The following is a 17,849-nucleotide window of genomic DNA, read 5'->3' as shown; positions in this document are numbered from 1 at the left end:
GTTCCCCTCTAATCAGAGACTGATTTAGACTGTGTGCAATTATCAGCTATAACAGAAAAAAGCAGGCTCTGTACCTCGTAGGGTAAGAGATGAGTAACCCTGCTCTAGGGGATTTGATATTGGTGTAAAGACAGACACTTTCTCAAGGAGGCAGTATTCTGCAGAAATTAAAGTCCTTCCTGGTTTCACATTTACAATAGAGGGCTAACAGATACAGTAGTCCCAATGTTACAGCCTTGCTTACAGTATAGGCAAATATATTTAGAAAGTGTATATGTTCTTGAATTTCTAAACTGAAGTAGACGCATGATTTGGTCATGAAGTGATGCTGACTTAAGTTCTGGATATTTGTAAAAGATTAAGTGAATGGAAAATGTATGGTATTTTCGATTACAGAATAGCGAATACTCATGCAGAGACATCTTAACAAACCTGTTTCATTGTCACCTGGCTTCCTAGTTTAATTTAAACAAATAATCATGCAATAAGGTTCCTCGGGCTAGGCTACTTTGAAACTCTTGTATTGTTTCATGGATCGATGGGGATATTGGATGGAGACGATTATTTACGCCTTGACGACTGACAGGTGAATCCATCGATGCTGTAGTCTTTCTTGGCTCGATTACATTGCACTCTAGTCGGTAAGTTTATTTTAAAATGGCGGCTGAAGCACCAAGACAGGTATGTTATTACAAAGACTGGATAAACTTGCCAAGTGTATTTATTACATTTTTTACTTATACAAATTGTGTAGTTCTTTAGTGCTCTGTTTTAACAATTGAGCAAAACTATCAACTGTTCCATTTCGCTTGAATATAGGAAAAGGGAAGCATATAAAACCGAAGTATCAAAGACACTTTGGCAAGTGCGCTAGCGAGTCGTTAGCCAAGTTGACATTTGTGACACTTTTAAGCCACAAAAATGCCACACGGACCGCTCGTATCTTGACCTGTTGCTGTCGAATGAGATGTTTTGTGTGTGTGCCATTGAGTCCTCTAAAAGCGCACTTAACGGAGACTATTTCCTCTGTGAACGCCAAGCTACGCTGAGAGCGGAGGTGAGGGTGGGTTGCAGCAGCGCATCATCATGGACCACCCGAGGAGCCAACAGCAACCAGCCGCGTCGACAGCCCATCTGTAGCATCAACATGGCACATTCCACGGAGGGGACCAAAGACCGGAGAGGAAGCGAAAGTGGTACGTAGTCTGTTGTTGGGATTTTATTTCGGCTAGAAGTGGAGCTTGAGCAACAGGTGGCTGATGTAGCGGGTTACGCAAATGAGTAGCATATTTAATAAATAGGCATTATTATTCCCTATGACACACAATTGCTGAACTAGGCAATGACAGTGCAGTTGCAAATGATCTGAAATTCATAATGATTGCCACTCCTTGACACACTAGCGATGCATGCATTCAAATGAATAAAATGTGTTTGGACCAGCCTAATTTAGCATAGCCTGCTGCCTACAGTCACTGTGTTACTGAACAGGATTGTCTAGTCTCTACTCATTACATCTCCCATTGATAATGAGATGAAAAAACAATGCAATTTTGCACTAGGTGTGTTCGGGGTGTGTTGAGGATTCACACTTGTCAAAATGAACAGGCCTAGACTCATTCACTATCACTGAGATATGTTAGTCTTCAGATTGTCACCTTCAGTGCAGTCACACTGTCAGTGTTGTGTGTACCAGAGAGCCCCTTTTTCGTGGGTATGTATTATAATTACAGTATTTTGTTCTCTAGTAGATTTTGCATAATTTTGCATGGTGATGAGGAAGTGTAGCATCTAGCCTGTATTCTAGCTCAAGCATTGTTATTTGTGTAGCCTGGTCATTGATAGTGTTCACATATATGCCATTTAGCAGAAGCTTTTTTTAAAATCTATAGTGACTTAGTCATGCGTGCATCCATTTTACGTATGGGTGGTCCCGGGAATCGAACCCACTACCCTGGCATTACAAGTGCCATGCTCTACCAACTGAGCGACAGAGGATTTTCCTATTCATAAGCATGCAATGTCAATGTCTTACTGTGAAGCTATAACCAACACAGGAAACACACTCATACTACTTTCAGGAACTGTCGTAATCATTCACATGCAGGCCACCAGTAGTAGAAATGACCGAAGACATCTTTTATTTTTTGTTACTTTTACCCCATTTTCTCCCCAATTTCGTGGTATCCAATTGGTAGTTAGTCTTGTCTCATTGCTGCAACTACCGTACGGACTCGGGAGAGGCGACGGTCAAGAGCCGTGCATCCCCCGAAACAACCCAAGCAAGCCGCACTGCTTCTTGACACAATGCCCACATAACCTTGAAGCCAGCCGTACCAGTGTGTTGGAGGAAACACCGTACACCTGACGACCATGTCAGCGTGCACTGCGCCCGGCCCGCCACAGGAGTCGCTAGTGCGCGATGGGACAAGGACGTTCTGGCTGGCCAAACCCTCCCCTAACCCGGACGCTGGGCCAATTGTGCGCCGCCCCATAGGTCGGCCACCGACAAAGCCTGGACTTGAACCAAGAATCTCTAGTGGCCCAGCCTTAGACCACTGCGCTACTCTGGAGGCCTCACCAAACACATCTTTAAAAAAATATATAAAAATAATACTACCGTGATGAAATGAGAAAGAAGTGCAATGTCATTTCAGTTTCTTACCAGAGAATAAGAGTGATATGGTGTAATTTTCATACATGTGAAAATTAATTACCGCTCGGTGAACTTCGGGCTAAACCAAACCATTATCGTGATTAATGATGATCAACGTTGTCATGGCAACGGCTGTTGATTTTATCTATTTAAAAAAATATATATAATATATATATTTTTCTTTTTTCTGGTGGCTGAGAGGTTTAGATATTAAAATAAGCAGATGCTTCAGTAGCACAGCAACAACCTGTGTGTGTGACTCCCATGACAACCTCTTGATCAGGTTACAGCTGCACGGGACTGTTACTGGGGCTTTAGGTGGGTTTAGTCTGTGGGAAATCACTGTTAAATTCGGTTTTATACATTTACTGAACTAAAATAAACGCATGCAATAATTTCTACGATTTTACTGAGTTACAGTTCATATAAGGAAATCAGTCAATTTAAACAATTTCATTATATCCTAATCAATGGATTTCACATGACTGAGAAAACAGATATGCATTTGTTGGTCACAAATACCTTAATATAAGTAGGGGAGTGGATCAGAAAACCAGTCAGTATCTGGTGTGACCACCATTTGCCTCAAGCAGTGCGACAGATCAGGCTGTCGATTGTGGAATGTTGGCCCACTCCTCTTCAACGGCTGTACGAAATTACTGGATATTGGCGGGAACTGGAACATGCTGTCATGCCCGCTGATTCAGAGCATCCCAAACATGAGTGACATGTCTGGTGAGTATGCAGGCCATGGAAGAACTGGGACAGTTTCAGCTTCCAGGAATTGTGTACAGATCATTGCGACAATTCTCTGGCACCAACCCTGGTGGACATTCCTGCAGTCAGCATGCCAATTTCATGCTCCCTTAAAACTTGAGACATCTGGCATTGTGTTGTGTGAGAGAACTGCACATTTTAGAGTGTCTTTTTATTGTCCCCAGCACAAGGTGCACCTGTGTAATGATCATGCGGTTTAATCAGCTTCTTGATATTATACACTAGGTGTATAATCAGGTGGATGGATATTCTTGGCAAAGGAGAAATGCTCACTAACAGGGATGTAAACACGTGTGTTAAAAAATTTGAGAGAAATAAGCTTTTTGTGCGTATGGAAAATTTCTGGGATCTTTTACTTCAGCTCATGATTCAAGGGACCAACACTTTACATGTTGAATATATTTTTTCCAGTATTCTCCCATGTTTTTCCTCTTCTCTGGTAGAACTTGGTGACTATTGCTTTGTGCCAGGGGCAGTGTATCTATCTACACATGCTCTCTCCACACACACACACAGCAGCATAGTATCTCTTCCACTTCTGCTCAGAGACCGTGAGCTCTCTTCCGAACTGAGGTATTTTATCACAGACAGTTTCCATCAGGTCCGTCTCCAAGCAGCATGTGGTGCAGCCGGTCGGGAAGCTCCACACACTGACTCGGCAGCACGGGAACTTTGCATGTCTTTTTCAAATCAAATCATTTTTTGTGTCACATGCGCCAAATACAACCGGTGTAGACCTTGGAGTGAAATGCTTACTTGCATGCCCTTTCCAATGTAATTGTAGTTTGACTGACTGTGGTCAGTCAAAGGGTTTCTAGAAGTGTGTGTCAATGCAATACAAGCAAAGCACTGTCAGAACAAATTCACTCACTTTTTGGGGGCAAATGCAATTTTTGATTATTTCTATGACTCCCATTAAATGTGACGATGCAATGGTTTTCTGACAGTCTCCCTCCCCAGGGGTCTTCATTTCACCCTTTTATTTCCCTCTCCTGGACCTCAACAGTAAGGTCCCTTAGACCGTTGACTCCCATACGGCCTTAGCCTAATTGCAGGGACCCAGGCAGGCACACAATACAGGAGGCTCGTTCACATTTTAGGCTACGTTTGTGGATCCAGTTTCAGCCTGGTTACTGGCCGGATCCTCTCTCACCTCCCTGTGTGTTTCTGCTTCATTGTTCCTGTTATCTGATGTCCCTGATGAGGTGGTGAGGAAGGAGGGGCATGGGAGGTGTCTTTCATGGGTAATAAACTGTTCTGGGTCAGTGATTGGTCTGTGGAGAACCTAATCCCTGTTTTAGACTTGAGCTTGACTTTTTAGCTTTACTGACCTGTCAAACCAAAGCTAGTTCCACTAGCATTTTTTTTTCATTGTTCCCCTCTAATCAGGGACTGATTTAGACCTGGGGCACCAGGTGTGTGCAATTAATTATCATGTAGAACAGAGAACCAGCATGCTCTGGACTTCGTAGGGTAAGAGTTGACTATCCATGGCAAATGTTATTCGACAATGTTGTACTGAAAGAGAATATGTGAATATTAATGGTATTTTTGAAATGTAAAAATATTTATTACAGGCCGTCAACTATCACTGTACCATATCACATAATATTATTATCACTACTAGTAGTGACTCTCGTCTATAATTCCTTGTTGGTTTCAGGTGCGGCTGGAGGTACCTTAATGGAGAACGGCACGGTCAGCTCCGACAACCATAACCACCACCATGAACACAGCAAGCCCCCCCTCATCCAGCACTCCCTGCACTATGGCAACCCCCAGCAGGGATCTGATGAGCAGGACCTGGACCAACACAGCCTAGCCTCCCAGGACTCTGGCATCCCTACCCTGGAGATAAACCATCCCGAGCACATCCACTCCCAACCAGGAGACTGTGGCCTTACCCTGGGTTCCAACCACAACGACCAGGGCCCTGCTACCCTCTCTCTAGACCAGTCTGGAGACAGCGCTGGTCTCCGTAAGTCCTCCACCTTCCCCCGCAGTGGCTACGACTCGGTGCGCCTCTTCAGCCCCGCCCCAAGGTCCGGAGCTGGCGGCGTGGGAGTTGTCACCACGGGGATGGGCGGCATAGGAGGGGGAAACCTTAACCGCAGTGACGACATTTCGGTGTGCAGCGTGTCGAGCTTGAGCACGGAGCTCTCGGCCACACTGTCGGCGTCCAACGAGGACATCCCGGACTTCATGGTCACCTCCGACTCCAGCGCCATCGTCACCCTGGAGACGGACGAGGGCGACGCCGCCCAATTCTCCGACGTCACTCTGTCGTCGTCGCCGGGCGGGGACATCGGAGGGGATCTGTGGAGCCCACGACAGAGACCGCTGGGGTCAGAGGAGGGCAGGCCCAAGAGGCTGGGGCCACTGGCTAGCTTCTTCAACAGGTACGATGGAAGTTATCACTCTGTTATGATCTTTGACAGTCTATTTAGGTCTGTGTCCATAACTCAATTTTAAGCTCAGGTCTCCCATTGACATAAGGCTCGATTTAGGAGAGATTTTAGTTGCAAGTGTACATAGGATTCAGTGCACACTATACCACACTATACCACACTATGACAAAAGAAGGCATTGCTCAAGATTACTGTGAAAAACTCACAAAACGTGTACACACCTCTCCACACTCCGAGTCCAGTACAGTCAACTTGTCCTGTGTAAAGTGTATATGACCCATGTAACATTTGATGGTTGAATGCATTCAGGCTTGAAGCCTCCAATGTGAAACTGAGCTGGTTCAGCTTTATTATGAATAACCTATGCCCCGTGAAATTGTGCTTGACAGGTGATGGCATTGGAGTCATGGGGAACCTGTTTACCTACACCTAAACACACCCCGTAATTGTTCAGTCACGTTTTTAAAAATAAAATATCGTAGCTAGGCACTCCAAGCATAGAAGCGAACACACACACACACACACCCAATATCTACATAGTCCTCTGTTGATGTTTGAAGGACCTTTGGTGTATCTGTACAAACCGTTCATTGTACCAGGTGTGTTGGTAGGGTTGGATTAAAAGCCTGCACACTGTGATGAACCTTGTCACTATGGTTACCAGTAAACTACCTGTAAGACGCTCTGGATAAGAGCTTCTGATAAAATGTTTCTTGAAAGTTACCAAAATGTACATTTTGACATTTTTAGTCATTTAGCAGAAGACATCTAGTGGCCTTTTGGGGTACTTCAGATTATCACAGGTGTTCTAATGAACTCTGTTCCTCTGTGTGGCCATATCGCATGTCAAATTAATAATAAAACAAATCAAATACGATTTAAAAATAAATAAATAGAATGGCAAAGCTGTAAAACATTATCCTAAATATAAACGTCAACGTAGTGAATATCATTGGCGTTTCATGAGAGTTTCAGCAGGAAATCTCCTTTATACATTTGGTAAAATATAATGTATCAATGTGTTTTAGTCAGACTGGTAGCAGTAGTGAAAAAAAGAGTCCATAGTTGGATGAGTTGCAGATGTCATTGAAAAATAATGGCATTGTTGATTTAGATGCTTTTTTTTCATTAATTTCATTATTTTCTCTTGAACCATATGTTTTATCTACTACAAACTCATGGACAATGTGAACACAGATATAAAAAAAATATTATATATATATATTTTTTATTATTAAAAAAAGTTATTCCAAGTATAAATTACCAAAGCTACCATGGATTGCCATAGATTACTGAAGATTTCGGTAACTTTGGTAAATTACCGGTAGCTTTGCAAACCTACTTGTTACAGTGTGGGAATTTCTCTGAGAAATAAAATACTCATTTTAAATCACACAGTAGGATTTGATTAATCAATCTGGTTAAACTACACAGGTCCCACATTTAGCTCCCTCCACTATACCCCAGTCACCTCACTGATTCCTTTCCACATCGCAGTCATCAAACACTCAGCAGGTGCTTTAGGCTCAGAGGAACGAAGTGTGTGGGGTTTTGGCTTCATCTATTTCGGGAGCTCAGAGGGGAAAAGGTAGTTCCCTCTACTCACTCTCTCCCATTCATCACATCTCACACTTCATCCTGTGATTCTCTCAATAGAAGGTGAGTGAGAGAGAGAGAGAAATACACTATGGAAAAATAAGGGACAGCACGTCAGAAATCAGCTCAATGTAAAATGAAGAATCCATATAATCAACTGACTCTGGGTAAATTGGAGAACTCTAAACAAACAACAGGGTTATCTATCCAAAATGTAGATGTATGGATAAACCACTTCTCCAATCTTTTTGGCCCTATAACAAACAGCGAAAATATATACAGGGTCAAATACTAATCTTAGAATCAACTATTAAAGACTACCAGAATTCACTGGATTCTCCAAATTGGGTCTGCATGCATAATTCTGCAAAATATATCCTTCATATAAAATGCCAAATAATGCATACAGAACAGAATTAGGCCGACACCCGCTAATTATGAAAATCCAGAGAAGAGACTTTAAATTCTACCACCTAAAAGGAAGCGGCTCCCAAACCTTCCATAAAGCCATCACCTACAGCAAGATGAACCTGGAGAAGAGCCCCCTAATCAAGCTGGTCCTGGGGCTCTGTTCACTAACAGACCCCACAGAGCCCCAGGACAGCAACACAATTAGACCCAACCAAATCATGAGAAAACAAAAAGATAATTACTTGACACATTGGAAAGAATCAACAAAAAAACAGAGCAAACTACAATGCTATTTGGCCCTAAACAGAGACTACACAGTGGTACCTGACCACAGTGACTGACCCAAAATTAAGGAAAGCTTTGACTATTTATTGAGAGGGGCCGCCGTAGACAGACCTGGCTCTCGAGAAGACAGGCTGAACACACTGCCCCTAAAATGAGGTGGAAACTGAGCTGCACTTCCTAACCTCCTGGGAAATGTATGACCATATTAGAGAAACATATTTCCCTCAGATTACACACAGACAACAAATCCAATTTTGATCGACTCGTATCTATTGGGTGAAATACCATTGTGTGCCATCACAGCAGCAAGATATATGACCTGTTGCCACAAGGGCAACCAGTGAAGAACAAACACCATTGTAAATATGAAATCAAATTTTATTTGGCACGTGCCAACAATGCAGTTTTAAGAAAAATAAGTGTTAAGTAAAAAATAAGTTAAGTAAATAAAAATAATAAATTATTAAAAAGCAGCAGTAAAATAACAGTTGCGAGGCTCTATACAGGGGGTACCGGTACAGAGTCAATGTGGAGGCTATATACAGGGGGTACCGGTACAGAGTCAATGTGCGGGGACACCGTTTTTTTCGAGGTAATATGTAGGTAGATGTAAACCCAGGAGGTAAGGAGTCTTATAGCTTTGAATAGCTGTTCAGGAGTCTTATAGCTTTGAATAGCTGTTCAGGAGTCTTATAGCTTTGAATAGCTGTTCAGGAGTCTTATAGCTTTGAATAGCTGTTCAGGAGTCTTATAGCTTGGGGGGGTAGAAGCTGTTAAGCCTTTTGGACCTAGACTATACTATTTAATTTTCCCTTTTTTACTTAAACTATTTGCACAACACTGTGTATATAGCCATAATTCCTTTTGAGTAATTTGTATTATCTATTTCACTTGCTTTGGCAATGTAAACATGTTTCCCCAGCCAATTGAGAGAGAGACACACACACACACACAGCTGTATCCCAGCCTATCCCATTCTAATCCATTCAGCAAATTTAAATGAGATCTCCCCATGTGCCAACAATTCACTGCCTGCCAAGTGTGAACAGATGAATTTACATTCAGTTTGTTTTGTAAACAGAGGGAGGCAGTGTAATGATGGGTTTTTAGACCTAGTTAAAATGACTCCGTGTATGGTCCTATGGCCGTTGATTGCATTATCATAAAAACCTAGTCTGAAGTGTATTAGTGTTTAAGTGGTTAAACGGCTGGTTTCACACCCCTCTCGATCACAACAGGTCTGTTTAGTGCAGTCAGTTTGGCATTTTCACTTCCTCTCACTCTGTTGCCGGTTCCCCTTCTCTCCACAGACTTGTTTTCCTCAGCTCTCTGAGTAGCCCTCTTCTCTACTGGGGAGATTTCCTTTGCTCTGCCGCTCCCTCGGATCATTTACTCTGTTTTTGCTCTCTCTCTCAATTCAAAGGGCTTTGTTGGCATGAGAAACATATGTTCACATTGCCAAAACAAGTGAAATACATAATAAACTCTCTGTTTAGGCTGGCACATTCTTTCTTATCCCTCCCCTTTGCTCAGTCAAACTCCTTTACTCTGAAGGCAGCGTGGTGGCAGAGTGGGCTGTGGTTTAAGGATCTCTGACACGGAACACTCTCAACACGGGTTACGTCTCAGATGTGGCTGTCTCTATCCCTCTGTCTCTCTTTATTCTGCTGGATACGACTATGAATGTCAGGCTTGACTGAATGAGAGGAACTGCTCCATGTCAAAGAGTTCTCTTTCTCTCTGGGTTTCTGAAAGAGAACTATCCTGCCCTTACTGGGGATCTGAAGAGCTTCTCACTGGACAGTGGACAGGTTGTTCTGCTTTGGCATTGAGGATTGTGTTTGTTGTGGATGAACTCACGGACACAGGATGGCTTCCCCTTCACTGCTTCTTTTCATTGACAGGTCTGTATGTATGAGAGGGTTTTTTCTGACCTTCCCTGCTTGTTTATAGTGTATACATATTGGCTTTAAAGTGGTCTATCCTAGACTTCTGTTTTCTACGCATTTGTTTGCCACTCGATTTGGAAAGAACACTTAAACAGGGGTTTAGTTTAGGCAAAGTGTGATTCTGTGTACCTGGTGTCATTGTTGAACATGGCCCGCAGAGAAAGTCCTGAATATTCTCTTACTACTCTGTGATATGTTAATGACTGTCATCTGTTTGGTTGTTTAGTGCAGTTATGAGAGAGCCATATTAAAAAACTAGTTTTGATCAGTGATGTTGTAAGTGCTGTTGTTGGCTCACCATTTAAAGACGATTGTGGCCAAGCTATAGGAGGAGAAATACTGAAGTTTTGGCACAGGCACAGCCGACTATCACTAGCTAACGTTAACTACCTAGCAAAAATAACATATATTTTTGAGAATCGATACTTGGAGTCATATAATCGATATAATGTCAGAAGTAATATTCTGATACTCTAGTACAGGGGCAGGCAACCTTGGTCCTGGACGGGCAGGCAACCTTGGTCCTGGACGGGCAGGCAACCTTGGTCCTGGACGGGCAGGCAACCTTGGTCCTGGACGGGCAGGCAACCTTGGTCCTGGACGGGCACAGCCACGTCATGTTTTGGATTGAACTGACCAGGAGGGTTGAATTTCGGAAATCACTAAACTGATCAATTAGCCCAGTTGGTCAGGTGTGGTGCCTAGTTGGAACAAAACCCTGCAGGACTTGCGAGGCACTCCAGGAACATGTTGCCTCTCCCTGCTCTACAGAATCGACCCCCCCCCCCCCCCCCCCAAGGTTGCAAGTTTAAATCCCCGAGCTGACAAGGTACAAATCTGTCGTTCTGCCCCTGAACAAGGCAGTTAACCCACTATTCCTAGGCCGTCATTGAAAATAAGAATTTGTTCTTAACTGACTTGCCTAGTTAAATAAAGGTAAAATAAATAAAAAAAATCCCTAATAGAACAGCGTCAAGGTTGCTCTGTGAAGGTGTTTCCGTCAGCACCCAGCTCTGCACTCCAGCCTCTCACCTGTCAAGCTCTTTCATCACAGCAGTAGTATGATGAGGTTACTGCAGTTCAAGACTTGGTGTAGTGCTTAGCTCCCTTCTTTACTAATTCATTTATTTTCCCCTCAGGAAGGTGGGCAGGTGATTGAGAACAAATTATATTTAAAATATAATATTTTTTAATTTAACCTTTTTATTTACCTAGGCAAGTCAATTAAGAACAAATTATTATTTATAATGACGGCCTACCCCGGCGAAACCCGGACGACGCTGGGCCAATTGTGCGCTGCCCGATGGGACTCCCGATCACGGCTGGATGTGATGCAGCCTGGATTCGAATCTAATCTAGCCTTAGATGCAGCATGCCGGGGCAATGTTCATTTTTTATTTCTTTATTCAAATGATAGTGTGTGTGTGTGTGTGTGTGTGTGTGTGTGTGTGTGTGTGCCGGTCGCAGTGTTTGGGTTGATTTTGAGAGTTCCTGCATCACGTTGTCATACGGGTTCCCTAACAGCTGAGGAAATGTGGTCTAGAGCTATACTCATCTAAAAATGAGTGACAAAGCAAAAAATGTTTTACATTTTTGCTAAAAAACAAAACAAAAAACTGATTTTACATTTACATAAGTATTTAGATCCTTTACTCAGTACTTTGTTGAAGAACCTTTGGCAGTGATTACAGCCTCGAGTCTTCTTGTGTATGATGCTATAAGCTTGGCACACCTGTATTTAGGGAGTTTCTCCCATTCTTCTCTGCTCAGGTCTCTCCAGAGATGTTCAAGTCCAGGCTCTGGCTGGGCCATTCAAGGACATTCCGAGACTTGTCCAGAAGACACTCCTGCGTTGTCTTGGCTGTGTGCATAGTGTTGTTGTCCTGTTGGAAGGTGAACCTTCACCCCAGTCAGAGGTCCTGTGCTCTCTGATGCAGGTTTTCATCAAGGATCTTTCTGTACTTTGCTCAGTTCATCTTTGCCTCAATACTGACTAGATTCCCAGTCCCTGCTGCTGAAAACCATCCCCACAGCATGATGCTTCCATCACCATGCTTCACCGTAGGGATGGTGCCAGGTTTCCTCCAGACGTGATGCTTGGCATTCAGGCCAAATAGTTCAATCTTGGTCTCATCAGCCCAGAGAATCTTGTTTCTCATGGCCTGAGAGTCTTTGGGGGCCATTTGGCAAACTCCAAGCAGGCTGTCATGTGGCTTACGTCTGGACACTTGACATTAAAGGCCTGATTGATGGAGTGCTGCAGAGATGGTTGTCCTTCTGGAAGGTTCTCCCATCTCCACAGAGGAACTCAAGAGCTCTGTCAGAGTGACCATTGGGTTCTTGGTCACCTCCCTGACCAATGCCCTTCTCCCACGATTGCTCAGTTTGGCCGGGTGGCCAGCTCTAGGAAGAGTCTTGGTGGTTCCAAACTTCTTCCATTTTTAAGAATGATGGAGGCCACTGTGTTCTTGGGGACCTTGAATGCTGCAGACATTTTTTGGTACCCGTAGCCCAGATCTATGCCTTGACCCAATCCTGTTCCGGAGCTCTACAGACAATTCCTTTGACCTCATGGTTTGGTTGTTGCTCTGACATGCACGGTCACACTGTGTGTGCCTTTCCAAAATCATGTCCAATCAATTGAATTTACCACAGGTGGACTCCAATCAAGTTGTAGAAACATCTCATGGATGATTAATGGAAACCGGAAGCACCTGAGCTCCATTTCGAGTCTCATTGCAAAGGGTCTGAATACTTATGTAAATAAGTTATTTCTCTTTTTGTAGTTTTAATACAATTATAAAAACATGTTGTTGCTTGTGTGTAGATTGCTGAGGATTTAAAAAAAATAATAATATTAGATTAAGGCTGTAACAATGTGTTCTGTCCACACAGCCCCTAGTGCACGTTGCTGTTCTGTCCACACAGCCCCTAGTGCACGTTGCTGTTCTGTCCACACAGCCCCTAGTGCACGTTGCTGTTCTGTCCACACAGCCCCTAGTGCACGTTGCTGTTCTGTCCACACAGCCCCTAGTGCACGTTGCTGTTCTGTCCACACAGCCCCTAGTGCACGTTGCTGTTCTGTCCACACAGCCCCTAGTGCACGTTGCTGTTCTGTCCACACAGCCCCTAGTGCACGTTGCTGTTCTGTCCACACAGCCCCTAGTGCACGTTGCTGTTCTGTCCACACAGCCCCTAGTGCACGTTGCTGTTCTGTCCACACAGCCCCTAGTGCACGTTGCTGTTCTGTCCACACAGCCCCTAGTGCACGTTGCTGTTCTGTCCACACAGCCCCTAGTGCACGTTGCTGTTCTGTCCACACAGCCCCTAGTGCACGTTGCTGTTCTGTCCACACAGCCCCTAGTGCACGTTGCTGTTCTGTCCACACAGCCCCTAGTGCACGTTGCTGTTCTGTCCACACAGCCCCTAGTGCACGTTGCTGTTCTGTCCACACAGCCCCTAGTGCACGTTGCTGTTCTGTCCACACAGCCCCTAGTGCACGTTGCTGTTCTGTCCACACAGCCCCTAGTGCACGTTGCTGTTCTGTACACACAGCCCCTAGTGCACGTTGCTGTTCTGTCCACACAGCCCCTAGTGCACGTTGCTGTTCTGTCCACACAGCCCCTAGTGCACGTTGCTGTTCTGTCCACACAGCCCCTAGTGCACTTTGCTGTTCTGTACACACAGCCCCTAGTGCACGTTGCTGTTCTGTCCACACAGCCCCTAGTGCACGTTGCTGTTCTGTACACACAGCCCCTAGTGCACGTTGCTGTTCTGTACACACAGCCCCTAGTGCACGTTGCTGTTCAGTACACACAGCCCCTAGTGCACGTTGCTGTTCAGTACACACAGCCCCTAGTGCACGTTGCTGTTCTGTCCACACAGCCCCTAGTGCACGTTGCTGTTCTGTCCACACAGCCCCTAGTGCACGTTGCTGTTCTGTCCACACAGCCCCTAGTGCACGTTGCTGTTCAGTACACACAGCCCCTAGTGCACGTTGCTGTTCTGTCCACACAGCCCCTAGTGCACGTTGCTGTTCTGTCCACACAGCCCCTAGTGCACGTTGCTGTTCAGTACACACAGCCCCTAGTGCACGTTGCTGTTCTGTCCACACAGCCCCTAGTGCACGTTGCTGTTCTGTCCACACAGCCCCTAGTGCACGTTGCTGTTCGGCAACGCCTCTTTCTGACATTTAACCAAGGATGAGGTCCAGCAAGGAAAAGAAGAGGGTTGTGTAATGATATTCTTCAAGATGAAAAACTAAAAGAAAAGTTAGACAGATCCAATATACACATCCACTAGGCTTTCTTGATTCTAGTGATTTTATTATTTTAAATTTTAAATGTAAAAATGTTTTTATGGACACATTTTTGTCATCACATCGACCACCTTGTCAAATTTCTTCTATTGCTTCAGTTGCATTGCTTCAGTTGCATTGCTTCAGGTTCAGTCACTGAGGCAGAATGGGAAAACATGTATGAAGTATTTGGCATAAAGGTAAAGGTGACTCGTGGCCTCCTGGTGAAGGTGACACGTGGCCTCCTGGTGAAGGTGACACGTGGCCTCCTGGTGAAGGTGACACGTGGCCTCCTGGTGAAGGTGACACGTGGCCTCCTGGTGAAGGTGACACGTGGCCTCCTGGTGAAGGTGACACGTGGCCTCCTGGTGAAGGTGACACGTGGCCTCCTGGTGAAGGTGACTCGTGGCCTCCTGGTGAAGGTGACTCGTGGCCTCCTGGTGAAGGTGACTCGTGGCCTCCTGGTGAAGGTGACTCGTGGCCTCCTGGTGAAGGTGACTCGTGGCCTCCTGGTGAAGGTGACTCGTGGCCTCCTGGTGAAGGTGACTCGTGGCCTCCTGGTGAAGGTGCGTTCGTGCGTCACAAAACATGTTTCTTGATGAGGCATGATCAGTTTGAAGGAACATTTTGTGCATACTGGCGATACATAAACACCTCACCTGTCTTTTCATCTACACTGAAAAAATATTAACATAATATCTAAGGTGTTGGTTTCATGACCTGAAATGTAAGATACCAGAAAGTTTCCAAAAAGCATATTTCTTTCAAATATTTTGCACATTTTGTTTATATCCCTGTTAGTGAGCATTTCTCCTTTGCCAAGATAATCCATCCATCTGACTGGTGTGGCATATCAAGAAGCTGATTAAATTCAACGGCATGATCATTACACAGGTGCACCTTGTGCTGGGGGACAATAAAAGGCTCTAAAATGTGCAATTTTGTCGCACAATACCACAGATGTCTCAAGTTTTGAGGGAGCGTGCAATTGGCATGCTGACTAGGAATGTCCACCAGAGCTGTTGCCAGATAAAATGATCTGTATTTTTCTACCATAAATCACCTCCAACGTCATATTAGAGAATTTGGCATTACGTCCAACCGGCCTCACAACTGTAGACTATGCCAGCTCAGGACCTTTACATCTGTTTTGTGGGGAACAACTCATTATTTTTTTAATTATTGTGCACTGCGCCCGCCCCCCACAGGAGTCGCTGGTGCGCGATGAGACAAGGATATCCCTACCAACAACAACTCATTCTGATTAGCTGGTGGGTTGGCTTATGCCCTCCTAGGCCCACCCACGGCTCCTGTCCAGTCATGTGAAGTCCATAGATTAGGGCCTAATTGAGTGATTTCCTTATATGAACTTTAACTCAGTAAAATCTTTGAATTTGTTGCAATTTGAGTTGATGTTGCTCCCTGGGCGCAGAATAATCGACAGGTCAGGCAGATCACCGATAATGGTCATGAACCTTTACTTGGGCAACTGGAGTTACCTATTTCACAAAGGTGCAGAATGTTCAGGTTCAAACCATGCCTGGCAGCAGGAAGTCTTGGGGTTAAGGGCGTTGGCCAGTAACCAAAAGGTTGCTGGTTCGAATCCCCAAGCTGGCAAGGTGATAAACAAATGCCGTTTTGCCCTGGAGCAAGGCAGTTAACCCCCTGAGCGCCGGTGACATGGAGGCAGCCCTCCCCACCTCCCTGATTCAGAGAGGTTTCTTTCCATTTTTCTTCTCTATATAGCCTGGTTAACTAACCAGATTGGGAAGTCAAACAATGGTGACCACTGGTAGGTCTAGTTAAGCTAACCAAGCTAGCTTTTAGAGACCGTTTCAGATATAGACTACAGTTTTGAGTTAGTTGGGAAAGCCAGAATGACCGGTGCCAATGATAATCCACGTCTTTGCCTCTCATTCACTTCATTGCTTTTTCTCTCCTGCCTTTTTCAGAAGCAGCAGGTCCCTCTTCTTTTATGTAACGACGAAGGACATCTGAATGTAATTGTAGGTTACTTTAAACTGGCTGTAAGTTCTGTTTGTCTAGTGCAGTTTATTTTTTTTTTACCTGTGTGCTTTGAAGTAGACTGAGATTATTTGAAGCAAGACCAACTACTCATTGGCTAGTTCCTGGCCGCGGTCTTGTTGATCTTGGCAACCATTAGGCAGGTTCAAGGGTACACATCTAGACACTTCGATAGGTTGGAAAACTAGGGAGACATTTCACAACGGGAAGAAGCAAGCCCCTGTCCTGCATCTCTACGTTTGAAGCCATTTGAGACTGGTTCCATTAGGGTGGGTCAGGGGTCAAACCGGTCATATCAAACAGACGTCATTCTCTCACCGGTATCCTCCAGAGTCTCTCGGTTGATATACTGACCAACAGGTTAAGGTGTACCTCACTCTGCGGTTTTGATTCAATCATCGACACTGTGATGCTGTCTGTGTGAGTGTCAGGGAGCAGGTATTGATTATTGGATATGTGATCAATGACGTGCCACAAAGTAATATGCTTTGTTACAGTGAATTTGAGTGTGGCCTAACGTTCCCTTTCCAGAGTTACGGTGCTGTATGGGAAGTGGATTCATTATTAATTAAACATTTTATTTAACTAGGCAAGTCATTTAAGAACAAATTCTTATTTACAATGACGGCCTAGGAACAGTGGGCTAACTGCCTTGTTCATGAACAGAACGACATATTTTTACCTTGTCAGCTCAGGGATTTGATCTAGCAACCTTTCGGTTACTGGCCCAACGATCTAACCACTAGGCTACCTGCTGCCCTAATATTCCTTATTCATAGTATACTTTCTGGGTTGGTCATTTGTGCTCATAGTAACTAAGGCATCCATTTCACTTAAAAGGACTTATGTCACCAACTTAACAAATTACTTATTTTTTTATCCAGTGTTTTATCCGGAATTGCTTTTCACTCTGACTCCAGTGATGATTGTAGAGGTTCTGCTTTCTAACCATTGGTAGTAACCTTACCGGTCTGATAGCACGTTGGCTAGCCGAAAAGAGAAGCTCACTCCCCCGGAAAACAGGAAATGAACTGGATGGCATCATGCCATTTTATAGTCTGTTATCTAACCTCTATTAACGACAAGGAAATTGGCTCTTTTCACTCTCGGTTCTTTTATTTTTTTAAATTGAAGCCAGCCATGGTCTCTTTGTGTATCCTGAAGCGCTGTGTTGATGGTGAAATGAAAAAGCTAAAAAAAAACTGTTGTTAAAGGATATATGAAGACCACTTGAAAGTGAAGTGTTTATTATAGAGATTTGCGTTTTGGTTCTAAACGTCATCTAGCCCAGCTAAACATACTGTTCTGACTGTCCTTCTCTTAGCCTATTAGAAGGTCTTATCCAGTACTTGGTACTACAAACTGTTGTATCCAATGGAACGCGTGAGAACACTTCCTTTTTATTGAATAAGACCTTAATTGCCAGACTTAATTTCTAGTAAATG

The 17,849-nt window shown here is 44.3% G+C and overlaps 1 protein-coding gene across 2 annotated transcripts in view; it reads left to right on the top strand.

The window, feature by feature from the left end:
• Positions 1–193: 193 nt before the first annotated feature.
• The window catches only part of LOC110500746 (TBC1 domain family member 14), a 64,794-nt gene continuing 47,138 nt past the window's right edge, over positions 194–17,849 (top strand). The window contains exons 1-3 of one of the 2 annotated variants that reach the window (XM_036958247.2): positions 194–681; positions 1,041–1,196; positions 5,097–5,832. In XM_036958247.2, the coding sequence (XP_036814142.2) occupies positions 1,148–1,196; positions 5,097–5,832 (785 nt within the window). In that variant the 5' untranslated portion in view covers positions 194–681; positions 1,041–1,147. Of the gene's footprint in view, positions 682–1,040; positions 1,197–5,096; positions 5,833–9,441; positions 10,038–17,849 lie in introns of those variants that run through there. The other variant, XM_036958249.2, reaches the window with a different exon arrangement.

This window comes from Oncorhynchus mykiss, chromosome 21, assembly GCF_057628025.1.
Source record: "Oncorhynchus mykiss isolate SJ-2025 chromosome 21, ASM5762802v1, whole genome shotgun sequence".
Lineage (NCBI taxonomy): Eukaryota > Metazoa > Chordata > Actinopteri > Salmoniformes > Salmonidae > Oncorhynchus > Oncorhynchus mykiss.
Note: the sequence above shows the minus strand (reverse complement) of the source record. Positions and strands in the feature narration are given on the sequence as shown.